At 42.5% G+C, this 19,401-nt stretch overlaps 1 protein-coding gene across 1 annotated transcript in view; it reads right to left on the bottom strand.

Annotated features, from left to right (window-relative positions):
- Positions 1 to 19,401, bottom strand: part of alk (ALK receptor tyrosine kinase) — a gene marked incomplete at both ends in the record, with an annotated part of 336,641 nt that overhangs the window by 188,548 nt on the left and 128,692 nt on the right. Inside the window, one exon of the mRNA XM_079287138.1 lies at positions 8,882 to 9,034. Within this exon, the coding sequence (XP_079143264.1) occupies positions 8,882 to 9,034 (153 nt within the window). The remainder of the gene's footprint in view (positions 1 to 8,881; positions 9,035 to 19,401) is intronic.

The following is a 19,401-nucleotide window of genomic DNA, read 5'->3' as shown; positions in this document are numbered from 1 at the left end:
GGCCGGTCTGACAGTAAACTCCCGGGCCACTTTTTTCCCCCAGTCCGCCCCTGTTCAAATGCCAGGGCTATTATGTTCCAGGTCCAAAACAGATAAGTAGAACAAATTGCCTCTCATCCAAGGTAATGGTTCATAATTATTTGCTCAGATAAGAAGTGTTCTGGGTGCAGGCATTGGGTGGCTCTCCTGCCTGCTTGGCAATTGGACCATTGATCTGTCCAGATGTAATCTCACTGGGTAGAGGTGAAAGCAACTACGCAGTCACAAGTTTTCTTCTGGCTCATTTTAAGATCAAACTTTGAGAAACTTTCTGCAGAGCTCCCAATAATAAGGATCACCTGCAGTGTTCTTTACCAATGTATATCGTCTGGACTGTTAACCAGGCCTTTATGAGAGGGCTCAGGAAGGCATTCCCATAGGGCCCCACTGAGGCTCTGAAAAGGCACTTTAAAAGCTTGTGGGCAGCTGTGCTCAAGTGCCCACCAGCTGCAGCCTTCGCTTCCATGTTGCCGTTTGCTTTGTCCTCCCAAAGGGCAGATCATGTAGTGACTGAGCCAAAGCAGCGGTGCCTCTTCACGGTCAGCGAAAAAGTAACTGCCGGAGAACGATCTGCAGGTCGTTGTGCCGGCCAAGTTCGCCAAAAACCAAATCCGAATACCAGCCGGCTGCACACACACCTTTGCTCTGTGTGGGTGTTTTTTGTACGCTGTTGTGTAGAGTTCTGGTAAACCAGTGAAAGATCTATCTAGCTTCACCAACTTTAGCATGCCATACATAATGCATTTTATACACAATACATATAGAAATACAGCAAGATGCACCATTTGTGGCGATGAAATGCAACACAGCAGCAACACTAGCGACCTCGTCAAACATTTAAAACAACACCACCGTAAAAGTTATAAGGAGGCTTATTATTTCATCAAACTATATATATTTGACTTTACATAAACATATTGAATTGTACTCTGTTTGATTTTGTAATTCATTTGTTATGAATCGCCGTTATGTGATTTTCCTTTGAGTGTTTTTCTTAAAATAATTACCATTATTTTGAACAATCCCATACCCATTTAAGAAGTGACTATTGTTGAATAGGTATTGTATCAAATTGAAAAAGTCTGGTTCCTCCCGTCACTAATTAGCTTCCGTAAGCTTAAGCTCCCCCTATATTTTGCCTTTTTTTCCATCCAATAATGCTGAGCCCAGCTAAGTAACCCACAAATGACTCCGTAAGTTGGCAGATGACAGGCAGCCCCGGGGCCACCCCGTTACAAAACCAACAAATCAATGGCTCCAGCAAAACAGCGTTCTACTAGAGATCTCCTCCGTGCCAGTCAGCTCCACGCTGAACTCACGCCTCTCCGTTCCGTGTGAGAGCGACATATCAAATGAGTAATCGCCATCTGGGGGGGGGGGGGTGGATGTGGAATGGAGATGACCCGCTCCATGCAGAGAGGACACAGGAGAAGCTCAACACATTTACATCGTCTTCTGGCCTTGTTTCTTCTCTCCCACCACGTCTCTGTTCAAAACCTCTCTAGACTGTGCTCTCGTTTTCAATCAGCTCGATTAGTGTTTCAAAAAAAGAAGCGCCGTTTGGCTCACGGTTTGATTTTGTATTCCTTGAGCTCTACCTCCAACTTGCCGCTGCGTGTCACCACCTGTTAGCCAGCCACTACAGAAAAAAAAGAACCTTCACGACAGACAGATTTTGTTGATCTGAATGTTAAGCGTCCTCTTTTTTACATCAGTTGCCTTGCTGAGGGCAACCGTTGCCTCATGATGTTCTTATTACTTGCTTTACCCGCAGCGGCAATGTGGCTAACCGCCCCCGCATATCAGCCTGAGTGGAGGAGCAGGGTGGACCGTGTGCTGCTGTCACATGTCTAGTGATGGCCAGGCAAATCATGATAGTGTGCTGCTGTCACATGTCTAGTGATGGCCAGGCAAATCATGATAGTGTGCTGCTGTCACATGTCTAGTGATGGCCAGGCAAACCATGATAATGACCGGCAACAATTGCATCACTTCGTCATCTCCGCCAAAGTGTAATGGGATCTTTGGTGTCATACATGTTGCAAACTGTCACAGTGCGAATGGTTCAAGCAGTGGTATAAAGCCTCATGTTATTCTTTATGCTATAAATGGCCTTTACGTATCCTCTAGTGCAGGGATTCTTAACCTTTTTGACCTCGGGGCCCAACTTTTCAAGCACAAAGTGGCCCGGGGCCCATTCAAATATTAACACTGTATTAGTTTAACGAATTGATCTCACATGGTTTGATTTGTATTCAATGACTATATTAAATCCACTTACAGTTTAACAAGCAAAACCCTTGTCAAATAAATGAGATGATACAATGTGATGATCACAAAGACATTTATTCATCAAGTGTATGTAAACCTGCATACACAACAAGAAGCCCAATAGGCTAACAAATCATGGAACAAATCAAGCAATACAAGAACAAATTGAAAGGCTCAAGTCAGGCTTATTAACTCAAAAATAATCAATAATTAGATTTCACTAAAGAAAAAATGAGGGACTCTCAAAAAATCTGAGAAAAAAATGGAAATTTGATAAATAATATGTGGTAATAACAAATACATTCAAAATAATAAGTTTCAAATTAAATAAAACTATAAATAAAATTTGAATAAAGTGCAAATGAAAATATCCACCTCTTAATGAGACACTTGGGCCTGCCTCTCAGACACGATCAGATCCAGTCTGGGTGGAATGGGGGAAAGGCTCACTCTCAGAGTAGCCTCCAGTGTTGCTCTGAGTCTGTTTCGGGCTTTGGTCTTAGTTGTGGCCACACTGGAGAATCCTGATTCACACAGGTATGTGGTCGTGAATGGGAGAAGGTGTTTCACAGCCCTCAGTGCTAGACATGGGTACTCCTTTGAGACAGCAATCCAGAAGGAGCCCAGGTCCAGTTTGCCCCACTGCAACTTTAAAGTGCTGTAGGTGGAAACTTCCAGAAGCTGGGATTCCAGATGTGAGGGCAAAGCAACATCTTCTTCAGTGGGATCCACAGAAAATGGGTCCAAAATCCACATGTGTCCGTCTCTGGGATCCTCAGGAAAGTAGTCATCGAATTTCTCTGCCAGTTGTGAGAGGTGCTGAGAGACTGAGTCACTGATCTGCACCTGAGGAGAGTTTTCCAAAATGTCAGACAAAAGTGGAAACATGTCCATCCTCTTTTCCTGGGCCCTCTTTGTCCACAAAGCAAGTTTTTTTTGGAAAGCTTGAACTTTGTCTGCAACAACAAATATGTTGGTATTTCTCCCTTGAAGTGAGATGTTCAGCTGGTTCAGCAGTGAAAAAATGTCACAGAGGTAGGCAAGTTTAGCTGTGAACTTTGTCAGCATAGTAATGTGCCAGAGGAGATTCTTTCTCAGTGAGAAAAGAGAAGACCTCATTCCTCAGCTCAAACAAACGACTGAGGACCAGTCCTCTTGAGAGCCATCTCACCTCACTGTGATAGAGCAGCTGGACATGATCTGCTTCCATGTCCTCACAAAGCTTGGCAAAACATCTGGAGTTCACAGCTCTACTTTTAATGAAGTTGATGGTTTTCACACTCGCATCCATCACCTCATGGAACTCTGGGGACATATTTTTAGCTGCAAGGCTTTCACGGTGGAGAAAGCAGTGGGTCCATTTAGCTTCTGGTGCACGATCAAGTATCTGCTTGACGACGCCGTTATGCCTGCCGGTCATTGACGCTGCACCATCACTGCACACCCCAACACAGTTCTGCCAGTCCAGGCCGTTCTCAGTGAAGTAGTTATCCATGCAGCCGAAACATTCCTGAGCCGTAGCTCGTGTTGGTAGCTCTCCACAAAACAGTATGTCTTCGTGCAAACTACTGTCCCAGCGATAGCGAACAAAAACCAGCAGCAGTGCGGCATTCGTGACATCAGTGGACTCGTCTAGTTGCAAAGAGTAAAATGGGCTACTTTTTATTCTTTCCAGAAGCTGAAGCTTTATGTCTGAGGCCATGTCCGCGATACGGTGACTCACAGTGTCGTTTGAGAGTGGGATAGTCAGCAGCTTCTTTGCAGCAGCCTCCCCAATCATCTCACGGCACATATCCACAGCGGCAGGCAGAACCAGCTCCTCCGCTATGGTGAATGGTTTCTTACTTTGTGCCACACGTCTGGCTACGAGGTAGCTGGCTTTCAAAGCACATTTTGAGTTACCAGTCAGTGACACGACAGACCGTTTCTGCATTTGTAGCCCATTTTCCTTTCTCTTGAAAAATTCCACCGGCTTTCCCACGAGCGTTGGATGTTTCGTCGCTTGGTGTCGCTTTAGTTTCGAAGGCTTCAGTGCTTCGTTTGACAGCATTAGCCCACATTCCACACACTGAGCCCTCGGCTCTGCCTCGTTGCCTCCGTTCACAAAGCCGTACTTTATGAAGTCAGGATTGTACTTGCGCACACATTTATACTTTTGGGGGGGTATGGCACCACTGTCATCGTCATTTTTTCTTTTTAAAAACGTATCCATACCTTTCGCTACAGGCTAGCGGCTAGCTGAGTGTCTTCTTCTGCTTATTGCAGCTTGTTAAACAACTGACTGACGCATTACCGCCACCCGGTGGTGGGAAGCTATATCGTAACTGAGCGTCTCATGGATAACAGTGATATCTCTGGTGTCTTCAATTGATAACCTATGCGGTCCCGCGGCCCTCGCGGCCCACAGGTGAAAAACTGAAATTGTTTCGCGGCCCTCTAGGTGGCGCTCGCGGCCCACCATTGGGCCGCGGCCCACTGGTTAAGAATCACTGCTCTAGTGCAGTGGTTCTCAACTGGTCTGGCTGCGGGACCCACCATCACCCCTTAATGACAAGCCGGGACCCACGACCCAAATTATATATATATAATATATATATATATATATTATATATATATATATATTATATATATATATATATATATAATTTGGGTATATCTATATTCAAGAAGTCTAGTAACGTCTGTGTAGTAAACAACTGTCAAATCAAATAAAGAAAGTACACATCAATTATATTTTAACAAATATTCTCATTTTTCAAATTGAACTGGATGGATTATAAATAATACATAGAAATACATGAATAAATGTTCTTCTCATTTCAAGTAAAATAACGGCTGGATTAAAAAATAAATTACGTAACACAATTCATTTCAGATAAATTATGTTCACTGAATTGCCCTGCAGCTTTAAATTCAGTTAGGAAGTAACAGCTTCTGAGTCCATCACACGATGCCATTGGGCCCATGAAAAAACTTACATTGGGAAAAAGGTGTGCAATTCACGGGGCACCGTCTCCAATGCAAAATGGCACTGACGTACAGTACGTGAGTAGATTTGCTACTGCTATATGCAGCACAGAGGCATCAATAGAAAGCACTGATGACGGCAGCAGGCCATCTGCGATTCGTCAGCTCGGGTCTGCACAACTTTCACGGTAACTACCAGCAACACTGTCCTAACGGCATGAGCTTCAAAGTTGAACATCTCGCAGCGGAAGAGTTGGATACGGTGGAAAACAGCTCAAGCGATTTCACTCATCACAGCCAGTAAGTATTCATCTCTTATTTCCATCCCTTTTAAATCACACGCGCCGGTGAAATGTGTGGAGACAGCAGCTCGCCCAGCTCAATTATTCAAAACACAGCAACTGTATTGTGGCTACCGAGGGCTCGAACACGATTATACACATATATTTCCTTTGTACTCCGTGTTGCCAACCTTCAATCACGATCAGCATAATTGTCTTTTCTTTTTTGTCTTTTGAACATATACATGCGTGATTTTAACTGTGGCTGTTACGGGGTCAGGGAGAAGGCTCCAAAGGCCTGATGTCCCCTTCAATTACATTGCTTTACAGATAATCGCTTCAATGTGTGCATATCATATACATTTTTGAATAAATCGCTCTGGTCTTAGGGATTTAGCATCCGTTAGATTTATTCAATAATCCTTTTAGGCTCTGTAAAAAGTCCATCAGAAAGCTGCAGCTGATTCAGAACGCTGCAGCTCGAGTCCTCACTAAGACCAGGAGGGTGGATCACATCACTCCAGTTCTGATGTCTCCAGAAGCTGTTGAAGGCTTCCTGTTGACTTTAAAATCCTGCTGTTGGTTTACAAAGCACTGAATGGTTTAGGGCCAAAATACATTTCTGATCTGCTACTACCTTATGAACCATCCCGACCCCTCAGGTCGTCTGGGACCGGTCTACTTTCTGTTCCCAGAGTCAGAACTAAACATGGAGAAGCAGCGTTCAGTTTTTCTGCTCCACATATCTGGAACAAAGTCCCAGAAAGCTGCAGGTCTGCTGAGACCCTCAGCTCATTTAAATCAAGATTGAAGACTTTTCTGTTTGCTGCTGCCTTTAATTGAACCACATTCAATGAATATATTAATCAATTTCCTGCATTACTGCATTTTACTACTGCATTTTATTTCTTACACTGTTCTTAATTGCTGTTAAATCGCCTTTTCTTTTGCCTTATGTTTTGATGCTTTTAATGGTTTTAAAAGGACTGCACAACATATCGCCATTTCCTCCGGGACCGAGTTCGTGCAAGGCGTAAACTATAAAACGCAGATCGGCAGAGATCTTTTCCAGACGTGGTTTGTGTGCGAGTAATTGCAGAATTGCAGCAGTGTATGGTTGATTGCGTGCAGCGTAATGTCTCAGGGAGACATCGATTATTGTTTCAATGTATGTTTTAAATCTCCTTTACTTTTTACGACTGAATTTTATTTCTTACACTATTTCTTTAATTGTTTTTAAATCTCCTTTTATTTTGCCTTATGTTTTGATGCTTTTAATGGTTTTATGTGAAGCACTTTGAATTACCTTGTTGTTGAAATGTGCTATACAAATAAACTTGCCTTGCCTTGCCTTAGGCGGGCAGAGAAACCAATTTTCTTAATTTTGTATCGTCATGGTCTTTTAACTGAGTAGTAATCCGGGTATATTGTATATGCCCTCATTAAAGTCAAGAGTTAATAGAGCCATATTCAAAGCAAGTATAAAAATCTAGTGCGATAGTAAAGATTATGTCTGAAGACAGGACTACAAAGGTGATGTGAAAGCACAACCAAAGAAACCCGGCATGGACGAAGACATTTCATACTGAAAACTATCTTCCATCTCCGACTCAAAATTTCACTTCAGTGGCACTTTTATTAAAGTTCATTAATGGCATGGGAATAGTGGGGGAATAGTTTGATAATTACATAGGATTACTTAGTTATGAACTCTTTCTTTTCAAAGTAATAACCAGGTGGTAGCTTGGTATTAACAATGGGTAAATCTGTGTAATATTGGACTGAAATTTACGTCAAGTAATAAGGTGCCAAAAACATATTTTAGGGGCCAGTGTGTAAGATTTAGTTGGATTTATTGGCTGAAATGGAATACAATGTTCATAAATACGTTTTCAGTCGTGTATCACCTGCAATTAAGAATCGTTGTGTTTTGTTAGTTTAAAATGAGCCCCTTCATATCTATAACGGGTCCGTCTCACGGAGTCCGCCATGTTGCACCGCCATGTTTCTACAGTAGCCCAGGAAGGTCAAACTAAACACTGGCTCTAGAGTGAGCCGGTCACGTTTGCTTTAGCTTAGCTTGAGGTCATTGCAGTTCTCCAACATGCTTGTGTGGAGATATTTGTGGTAGTGTCTGTGTAATAACCGTGAGTCATGGCTGCAAAATGCTAAAGTGTAACACGGCATAGATCTTAGTGTTTCTTATTAGTTTGGATTTTTTTATACTTCCAGCACCTTGGCAAAGATTAAGGCGGGGGGACCAATGACCATCCTGCTCAAGATATAACCTGGTTATTACTCTGGTAATTACATGCCATTAATTAATTATGAATTATTTCTTTATTATCAAACGAATACCCATTGTATTATGTTATTACCAATGTAAGGTGCTACCAAGCTATGTGACATAGGTGGAAAACAAAGTCATCTTTCTTAATTGATCATAATGACGGAGAGAAATCAAGGGACCCTGTGATATATGAGCTGAACCAACACACGTGTGCATACACACATACCCTGCCCTCGTTTATCAGTTAAAGGACAGGACAGACGTCAATCATTTCTCCACTACATTCACAGCCGCTCCCTTCTCTTGCCAGTCAAGACAGTATATTTCACTTTTTTCCAATTTCCTCCAGCACTCCACCCATCTGGTCTCAGACTTGTGGCTCATGATAGGGAAAAAAAACATTTAAGGAAATAAATAGGCCCCTCTGTCTCCCTCCATTTCACCATCACCTCGGGAGATAAGACGACAGACACGGTTTTCTCATCTTCCAAGGTATGAAAATGAACGATGCAGGGGCATATGGAAGATTTGAAGGCAGACTACTGGCTCAGTAAACTATATGCAGCCTTCTGCCTGAGAAAACTTTAGCAAAAGTTAAAAGTTCCAAATAGCCGAATACCTATTTGGCTATTTACACCAGGCCAAGTTTAATATGCTACTTCACTTAGCAATAGTTAGATAGCCGAAGAGCTTTTTGAGAGAAGTCGCAAGACTATGAAGAGCGACAAAGTATGTGTAGGGAGTAGGTTGTGGGGAATGTATGAGTCACACTTGAATTTTGCATTTTAAAATTGGAGGTTGGCTTCGAGTTGCCAAAGTAGTAACCCATAATGCAACAGAGACAAAAAAGCTTGCTACCAGAAAACAGTTAGATTGACATGAAAAAACGGTTGCCCAGAAAGTAGCAGACGATGCGTCCTTTACCAAGTTTAACGTGATAACAAATGAATAAGAAAGTATGAGAAGATTGAGAAAGTTTGTTGAAAAATGAAAGTCCCCTGCAACGGGGGGAGCGTGATACCTTCGTTCTTACCTTCCTCCCACCCCTGGGGGCTTCCTGCCTTCTTCTCGCTTTTCTCGTTCCTTTCCTCCCGCAGGTCCCCGGCAGCCACTATGCTCCATGTGAACTCTGGGATACCCTCCAGGCGCTGGTCACATGTTCTGCTACTGCCAGGGCATCGGTGATCTGGAGGAAACAAGAGGCGTTTACATATGGAGATGCCTGAAATGTACACAACGATTCAAGTCTTCAGCAATAGTTTTAAAAAAAAAGGAAATGAATGTATAAAAGTATCAGCAGAAAGACACGTTTTCAATGTCCAAAAGTGAATCTTGAAGCCCACCGAGTAAAATCTCATTAAACTGATGGCAGCAGCAAGTGCTTCAATAATAGCAGGCAAAGATGAATGGAAATATAAAACGCAGCACAAGCATTTCAAAAATACATAAACAGCGGGGGGGGGGACGAGGTGTTCAGTTGAATAAACAAAACGTTGCCGCAGCAGGATCGGTCTTTGATTGAAAGTCCGCAGCTTCAACAAACGAGGCCCGTGCTTCTTTAACTACAGTCGAAACAGGCTTTTCAAACTGGTGCAGAATCTTCCAAATATTCCGCTTCGTTCCACGATTTGACGACAACTTTGAAAAGATCAGAAGGAAGATGTAATAACGGGCTCAGGGAAGAAGAACCCTGTCAGTTGGACAGTTTCTTTATTTTCCGATTTAATGGCCTCGTCCTTTTGGTTGCACAACATCCCCTTTGTGCCAGCACACGAGGCACAAAGGTAACGACTTTAATGGTGGTGGTCGGGTGTATGTAAATATTGCTGCTGTCAAAACTTGGGCTGGCTGTGGTAGAAGTTAAGGTATTTTATTAGCGCTCTAATACCCTCCCTAGAAAATGTGTTCAGGGAGAAAATTAAGGGTCAGCTTTCCTCCCACAAATCCTCTCTCTCTCCGAGGAACGGCCCTCATGTAGACTCATCCCTGTGGCTCGGTAAATCGCTGTTTGATGGGGCTTGGTCACTTTCAAATGACTTCTTGTGCTATAGGCTCTGGAGGAGAGGGGCTCGAGTGTCGTGTGATCTACCACTATTTTGCTTTTCTCCAATGAAGTGGCCCTATACGGGCTGGGCTTCAAACAGGGCGGAGGACTTGATTATACGTGTACGGTGACTAATACATCAACAAAGATCACATTGAAGCTGTGAACATACAAACATGTTTGTGCGATAATGCTATGCTGCATTAGGCCGATATTTGGTGAAAAGCTTACACCAATTAAAATATCGGGTTTTTTTGCACAATTCATTTGTGGTTCAATTCAGCAAATCTGCGCACCAGAAAGGTGACAGTGAGAAGAATGCACCGTTTCGCACAGCAGCTTCACTACGACTAATCATGTTACACACACACACAAACGCACACACCATTCTTTTAATTTCTCGGGTTTGTAGAGCTGCGTTAACTTACCACATATTTAACATATAGAAGTAATACCAATTCGACATGGCAGTATGGTTGAGGATGCTTGATGTGGCAGCATAGGATACATGTAAACATAAGAAATAACAGCAGAAGCCAAAGAGTTTTGATTACCGTGGAAAAAGTATAGTTTCTGCTCCAAATAAAAGAATGCGGTCCTATGGAAGTATATTCTAGCTCTGTTTCACATGCACACGGGCATGGGGCGCTACGGGGAGCTCTTCATGAAAGACTCATTGGAGATATTTATAGGGGGAGCTCAAAAATACTTTTAATTTTAATGCCACACTTTTTTTTTTGCATTTTTAGGTTTCCACTGTGCATTTTCATTGTGTATGGAGGGGGGTGAAGAAAAAAAATGGCAACAGTAAATACTTTTTTTGTTGTTCCAGGGTAAACATTCCCAGCATGAAATCATGGTATATTTTTCATGTATTGCGCGTAGAGTACCCAAAGAAACAGTGTAATTCAGCAACCCCTTTCTCCAAAATATTAGTTTCCCAAACAACTAAACCGCATTCTCAATTATGTTTAGAGGGAAACGTATTTTCTCCCGGACTGCGGTCGCAGTTTTAAACACATGGTTCACGATGTGAATAGAAACAAAACGACTCGTTAGGTTTCGTAAATAAGTATGTTTGTTATGTAGCTTAAGGTACGTACGTATTTAAGTGTGTCACGTGAGTTAACTTACGTACATAATTAACAATGTAGCTTTCATTTTTTTACAGACCAGGCTGAATACTGCCGGCACCCCACCAGGTTCCTGATGGCTACCTCTACCCACTGTTCTAGATTAAAGATACAGTACATACACATGGTTTTTTGCCCGAACAACCAAAGTCTGCAGTTTTAATTTTGTTATGTTGGAACAGTAATCGGATAACCAGACACCATATTCCCAACTTTTGTTCACTGCACCAGCCGACAATAAGACCAGTTTGAATCACTGAAAGAAATCAGAGATGTACTCGTACTGGTTTAGAAAATGTCCACAAAAGAACTGCGAAAAGACTGAAAGTGAAAAGCATAAAATGAGCAATTATGTCCATCCACAACTGGGAAAACCTACTTTCTCAGCGTTTGCTTGTGCCTGTCTCCAAGAAATCTGAATCAATTCCCCTTATTGATTTTAGAGTAAGAGCACTCACTTCCATCGGTTTGTAATAAGTTTCGTTTGAAAAAATGTGTGCAGCCCTGTAGAACCCTGACGCCACACTTCTTATTGTAAAGCCTGATCTTTCTGGGTGTTAACAGCGCGGCTGTTCTTCAGATAAAAGACTTTCCAATAGACCACAGAGAACATAGTGTCACAGAGGGCTGCTGCGGTTCAACCCATGTTTGAGTTTTAGCATACATTAATAAACTAGTGTTACAATAGTGCTTGTCATTTCTGTACAGGTCTGCAGAAAATACGTATTTTTGCTTTTATTATATTACAGCCAAATATAGATAAGAAAGGGAGAGGGAGAGGGGATGATATGCAGCAAAGGGGCAGTATCCAACAATTTTTAGTTTAGTGCTGCGCAGCATTATGAACCAAGTTTGATATTTTCATGTGATGTGCCTTCGAACTTCAAATCATGGTATGGAAGCTTTGGCTGTAACTTTACTGGCTTGTAGGGAAAAAACAACAAACTGCCAATGGCATGAAACTGTATCTCTACCAGAAAGCAACCTTTACAGAAACTCAAGTCAATAATGTCCTATTCTCCAACAAATCTTTCACCAGCAAATGCACACAAAAGGTTATACGGTGCTATACTGTCTGCCGGGCTCATAAGTCATACATACATCTGTCTGTGGAGTGTTTCGTGGGGTGCTGAACTTGTAGTTTAACTTCATTTCTGCATGATTTTTATATTGCTATTGCTAGTTCACGGCATACACATGCAGTACTTTGCGGAAAAAGTCACGTTTCTGTCCAATATTCTAATCCACTATAATGCATTTTCAACATCCCATTAGCACGATGAAATACCCCTCACCATTAACAGAGGTCTCCCTAATCTCCTTAAAAGGATCAATACTATTTGCCTTCTTGTTTGGGCCTCAGTGTAGATTTTGAATTTGTCCGGTCCCCTCAATGTGATTGGTTGATTATTCCTGGTGCAAAAGTTTAGAAAAATTCTTGTTCCAAGAACAAAAGTATAGCCAATAAAAACGTATGTATTGACATGTGAATTAATTGCACGGATACCCCCCCCCCCCCCACACACACACACCTCCCCCCTTTAAAGAGAAGCATTACGCAACCCTGATGCCTCCTCATTCGGTAAAGCTCCTTCTTTTTAAGGATCCGGTCCTACGTCTCAATTCACTGACAACTTGTCCAAACTGTGTTCGAAGTCTCATAATATATGACTGGTACTGTAGATCATACTGTTTAAGCCTGGCAAAGGCAATGCAGACCTGATCCACTCCTTCGGTCCTCACCTCGACAATAAAAGCCCGAGACATATACACTGCATAACCGGTTACAAGAAGAGAACTCAAATTGACTCCGATCATTTTTGCTAAAAGGAAAGCAGACACTATAGCTCAGGCTGTACAACAATATACAGGAGGACAGACTGACAGACGCTGCTCTTGGTCAATACAACACGATCTTATGGGAAGGGGAATAAATAGCACAATATTTCCCGAAATTTCCGCATGTCATTGGTATGCATTTCTGTCTTTTGTACGCCACCTTTCTTGTTTCATTTATCAGCCACAACGGCTGTTTGTCTCAGTTAGGGTTTAGGCAACAAAACCACTTAGTTAAATCTAATGTAGGTTCGATTTAGAAACAAAATCATGGTTGGGCTTAAAATAACTACATAGACTAGTAAAATAAAAAAAAACAATACCTCCACTTTCGGACAACAGCCGGCCAGGACATAAGACCCACCTAGCTCCCCATCCTCCCACTTTAAGAGATCTCTAGCATTTTATACCACGTCACCTGTTGAGAGCGCAAGCAAGTATTTCGCCATTTTCATGCCACGTATTAATCACGGGGTGAAATGGCCTTAACTTCTGATATTCAAACATATGGATCATAGAGGCTTTCAATAATGGTTGTATTGTCTTGCTGTTTCGTAATCTGGAACAAGAATAGAATATTTACATAAACTAGTTACATACACACATTTGCATCCTTGACACACTCACGGAGACGAATATGGACATAAGTTTCAGAGCTGTCTCTTAACATTTATCCACCCACGGATATCATGCCAAAATTCACGCATGCAGAATCGCACTTGGCACACCGACGAAGAAAGCTCTTCTGTTTGCTGCCAAATGGTGATGAGAGATATGATTCAACTGCGGCAAAGCAAGACCTGGGCCTGTCATCCAGTTTCGCCCACGTTATGCATGTGCAAAGGGACTTAGAACTGATGACTTGCCAAATGACCAGGCAGGGAGACTGTTTTTATTACCCATTCGTTCACAATCTCATCTTTGATTTCTTTCAAAACTATGCTGCCATCTGAATATGTGATCGTACCCTCACTGAGCACGGGTTCCTTTACCTTTTGATTTCATCATTGCACATTTTAATCAAAGCAAATCGAGGAGCTAATAAAGAGGAATGGCTGTAGGCTTACCTTAAAAAGAAAAAATATATAAATTTCCCACAGACGGTTCGAGTTAATTAGGAGCAGGTCCTGACAAACATTCTCCCATTATCCAAAAGTTTGTTTTAATATTTGATTTGTCCTCAAGCACACAGTAATTGCTGTTTGAAATAGAACCAGGTGTTCAATGTGAAACTGTAATATATCAGAGAGAAGAATTGATGTGTGCCTGTTTTAGAAAAACCTACCTGCGGCATTAAGACACTTTTATTAAATGTTGATGTACGTTAGCTGTTGTATGTATACTCGGGCTGTAATATGACATGTTGCATATTTGGGTAAAAGTAAATGAATTCTGCATTTTAACTTTTTGAATAATTTGAAGAACAATGTCCTAATGATTCCAAAGCCCTGATAGCCGATTTGCTGTAGATTATCGGGTAATGCATGTAGATATAAAATGCAACTTTCTCTTTATATTGAGTTTTATAAACTTAGTCCAGGAACAGGGACCACGCCCAGAACACAGCTCATTTCCTCTGCTCAAAGTATTTAAGCACAACAAACCCGTTCACTTCCTCTTCGACTCTGTTTTCACATCCCTCCCCCAACCCCGTTTTTCTTTCTATTTTCTCTCTCTCTCTCTCTCTCTCTCTCTCTCTCTCTCTCTCTCTCTCTCTCTCTCTGTTGCAGGATTACAGGAACAACAGGGGACTCTGCACCACCAGAGCTTCCGAAGAGACGGCCCCCACCCTACAGTCTCCATTCCCCCCGTTCCTGCCAGCCACCGGACACCAAAGGTCCCCCATTGCTCGCCTAACCTCCTTTCTACAAACCCTCCTTGTTTCTTCTTCCTTACATCCCTTCATTTCTCATCCCTACCCTACATCCCTCTACCTCGACCCCTACCCTACATCCCTTCACCTTCATCCCTCTACCCCTACCCTACATCCCTCTACCTCAATCCCTACCCTTCATCCCTACTCATGCCCTACATCCCGCTACCCCCGACCCCTTCCGCTTCCTAAATCTAAGAATCATTCCATTATGCAATAAATCTCTCGAAACTCATACTGTTACTGGCGTGGTCCTTGTTAGTGAAGTTCCTTTACCAAACTTAAAGTATTTTCTTGTGTGAATGAGCTACGTAACATCCGATCCAATCCATCAATTGTCTCTTTCCTGAGGCCGGGTCACTGGGGCAGCAGGCTCAGCAGGGCTCTCCAGACGTCCCTCTTCCCTAGGAGCATTACGTTTGATTTAGAAAAATGCTGAAATGATCATATCAGACATAAAAATGTCAAGTTTTTTGTTGTTGTTGTTGTTGCCATTTTCCCATCCCATATAGATATGCACCCAAGATGTCACAACAGAAAATAACTGGCTCTGTTTTACCTCAACATTGTGTCATCTAATATTTGATCCGAGCGAAATGAAAAAAATGAGCTCAATCCAAAGAGTTGCCATGTGCAGTCACACACAGATATGATTTAGAAAGGTTGACTTTGAATTTTGCCAATCCACACACCGTTCATTTAATGTCATTTCATCTGAATGCAATTCCATCAGTCCCGTATCCCAATACATCATTATGCTTCCAGAGCACATTATTGATTATGATCACATTACTCAAACCCTGTTTTTGTTTTTCTTTCTGCAGGCCAGGTCTATGGCCCTCAGCACACTAGGCGTTGATGATAATTAAAGACAATCTATGAATTCTAATACCCGAGAGATGGTTGTCATTGGTTGCGGTGATGCTCAGGATACAGCTTGAAGCCGTAAAGCTGGCGGTTTGGCTGCGGTGCTTAGTCATCTGTGTAATTGTCTGAGTCCTCAGTGTAAAGGTCAACATTTATTGAAGAAAGATAGATGTAATCATTTCCAAAATTCACATGTTTTTGTTCAACAAAGGATTCCACTTTAAACCATAATTGTTGGCATACAGCCTTTCAAAAAGAACATTTTCATCACAGTCAAAAACAGAAAGGGAGGCGAGTATCTGTAGCTTAACAAGGCAGGCTAGCAGCAATCTAACAGCCCCAAAAGATATTTGAAGCTTCATTCGAAAAAACTCAATGGAAGACTCGAATGTAAAAAACGAAGATGTACTGCACGCCCCAGTGGCAACCCCTGTGACCTGAAACATGAAGCCAATCTGGAAGTGCCTTGAACTTGCATGATTTCTAATGGCCAGCAGGGGGCGACTCATCTGGTTGCAAAAAGGAGACAGATTTTATAGAAGTCTATGAGAAAATGATCCTCTTCTTACTTGATTCCAGTTCAGTAAACATTGTGAACATGAGTTTATGGTCTCAATTGCTCGATTCAAGTCTTCAATACAGCATGATGTTCATTTACTAGATGGTTGCTATCAAGGCTTCGTCAGGTCTAGAAGTTGTCCATGTTTTTGTCTTAATCATGTACAGATTTAACCCTTTCACAGTGCTTTTTCAGTTCATAAAAATGAATTGAAACATTTTGGTCACTTAAAAATGTCTTTTTCAGCATTCAGTTGTACCTAGGTCCACCCTCCCTTGTCACTTCTGGTTAACAAAAAAACAAGATGGCGACACAAACTAATGGGTGACTTTCTAAGGAGTTTTTATAATGTCTTTGTGTACAGCCCAAGACATTGGCATAGTTTAGTTTATATGGGTACTGCTACTGCTCCAAGTTAAAATCAGCAACACTAATTTGCCAAATGAATTGAACCCTTGGATGATGACAACATTTTACCAGCTGGAAGGCATAACTTGAACTCCACCGTAACGTTGCTCCCCTTGTATATACAAAGCACTAGTGGTATTTCAACAGGTTTCTTTTTCAACAGTCACCTTTTTGAGAACCGTGTGGAGGCAATCCCTCAATCTTAAGCGGTTGGTATTGAGCCTATCGCATCTATAGGCTACGTACCCACACGACCCGGACCTCATTCATCAGACAGTGCGGAGATTGAGTGATGTGTCGAATTACGCAAACAAAAGGTTATTGAGATGCAACGGATGCCATCTCACATTTTGTACATAAATAATAGTCAATTCCCAGTAATGCACAACTATGGGATTACATGAAAACGAGAGGCTGAATTTGCACAGGAGTGCTTTTGACATCAAGTAAATTACATCCAACGATGTATGCCCCTTTGTGGATTGCGAGTGAAAACTGCGCTGACAAATTTTCCCATGAAGCCGTTAACTGAGATGATGAATATGTTTATTTCCTGATTAGGATGAGATTGTGTCTGGCTGAGTTTATTTATGTATCCATTCGACTTTTTATGGCTTAGGTATTCGAGGCAAATTCATCTCCTCTCAAGGGAGCTGGAGCTTTGACATACAGAGAGATGGATGAGTAGCTTTTGAGTGATTTTGTACAAACAGCGGGTATGACAGGTGAAGAAATGATCTACAGCACTTAAACACAGAGCACTCTGATTCTGCTGCACAAATTAATAAGGACACGCTTATTTCATGGCTTGTTTTTCTTTACCCAGTATGAGTTGATGTTAATCAGTTGGGCCTTCCCTTTTTAGCAGAAAAATTAAACTTGTTCTCGATTTCCCCTGGTTTTGAAATGAAAGATGGGTTTGATTGTAACCGAATGTGTTTATTGACAGCGAGCACCAAGAAGAGAGATGTCTGGAAGTACAGTATTAAGATAGAGTGATGGCTCGACTGCCCGCGACGGTTTGTGATTCGAGATCAAAGGGGATCAAAGTCAAATGTCAGGCTTTCCCATCCCGGTAAATTCCCTCCCTTCACCTCATCCTTAGCATCCACTCTTCAAAAACTACAAAGGCGGCACACACTGGCAGGAGGTCAAGAGAAATCCTTCACTACAGACCCTCTACGGCCTTGAAGAAATTGAAGAAACTACTGACAACACCAAAACCATAAAATAAGCCTTTTGCCTCACAGTATGTATCACATCAAATTAACAGTTTGATAGTTTCCCGTTGTTCCAGGCAACGGCAACTCTGCGCCATCGTAAGGGGCAGCAGTAAACGCTTGTCAGCAAATTCTGTCAACGTGGTCGCTGAATTTCCATCCAAAGTCCGCGACAAACTTCACTTTAACAACTGGGCATCTTAGAGTCCAGCCAAACTGAGCAGATGTTTCCATTCATTTCATCATCTTGTTTTCTTTCCATCATGTCATTCCTGGTGCACTTAAAAGTAGCTGTGAGACACAATCGCCTGTTCACTCCTGAGTGGGGAATGTGTGAGGCTGATGCTGCGATATTAATGAGACCTCAGTGTTTGAATAATGTCACACCTGCAAACAAATGCTCCTGCTTCAGCAATGCTTGATAAATGAGCTTGATTCTTTTGCTATCCTCCACAACATGAAATAACTGAGCAAATTAAACAATGTGCTAACTCGAAGGGAAAAGTGATCTCATCCCTACGAGTTCATTTCTGTTCCTTGGGCATGCTTCCCAGCCTGTTGTGTGAGATGCTGACGCTTGAGGTTTAGGCAACAAAACTACCTAGGGTTAGAAAGAACATCATGGTTTGCCTTCAAACAAGTAACCCTTATAATGCAACGTAAGGTACAGACATATTGTGAAGTGACTCAGTGGCGTAGTGTCACGTAAGGCAACATTGTAGTTGAGAGCAACGCCGGTCCCCTGGGTGAAAGTTCCGAGTTTGTTTGACCCTTCCTCTCGCCTTTAGCAGACTTCCTTAATACTCCATCAGTTGCTCTGAGCATCTAATAATTGTGCAAATGGGTTTACATTAAAGATACCCGAAAGCCTGCATCCTATACAGACTCAAAGGGTGACTTGGCATCAAGAATCCGGGGGCCTCTGAGCGGGTTGGGAGGGCTGCTTATGGGATGCCATATTTAAACACCTGCACCACCGCTCTATCTTTTATACCCCTGCCACCCTTGTAAATGGGTTTTATTCCACTGCTGTGTCTCATTACACAAGAACAGCACTACCAGCTGAGTGAGGCAGATGTTCTATTGTAGAGAACGACACCTCCTCAAGTGGCTATCATCCATCGGAGTGCCTCTGTTACAGCTGGCAGACACAGCTGAACCGGGACGATCCATCTCGATGAGGAGAACAGGTCTGGAGTGGGAAGGATGGTGTATCGAAGGGTTTTGCTCAGCATAATATGGCGACAGGCTACCCTGCTGTCATTCCCCAAGAGGAGATATACACTGTAGAAGGGAGGCAGGTCAGAGGGCTCTGAATTTACTGATACACGGTGGCAATTTAAGTGCACTTACCAGCACCGAAATGCAAATAAGGTCGTCGCCTGCCCACTAGCCCCTGCAGCTAAAGGCTGAAAATGGAAGCAGGGAGGCAGAAGGGTATGGGGGCAGCAGGTGGCGAGTGTCCAGTCGGTCTGTGTTGGCTTTTGTGCGAGGTAATAAATGCCAGCGGACAGCAGATGCTGCAGGCACAGCTGAGATCCATCACCGTAGCCTAAAGCAATGTTCACCGTGCCATGTTGTCGAGACCAAAGCGTTTATCTCAGCGTCCTCTA

Source organism: Melanostigma gelatinosum (assembly GCF_949748355.1).
Source record: "Melanostigma gelatinosum genome assembly, chromosome: 16".
Lineage (NCBI taxonomy): Eukaryota > Metazoa > Chordata > Actinopteri > Perciformes > Zoarcidae > Melanostigma > Melanostigma gelatinosum.
Note: the sequence above shows the minus strand (reverse complement) of the source record. Positions and strands in the feature narration are given on the sequence as shown.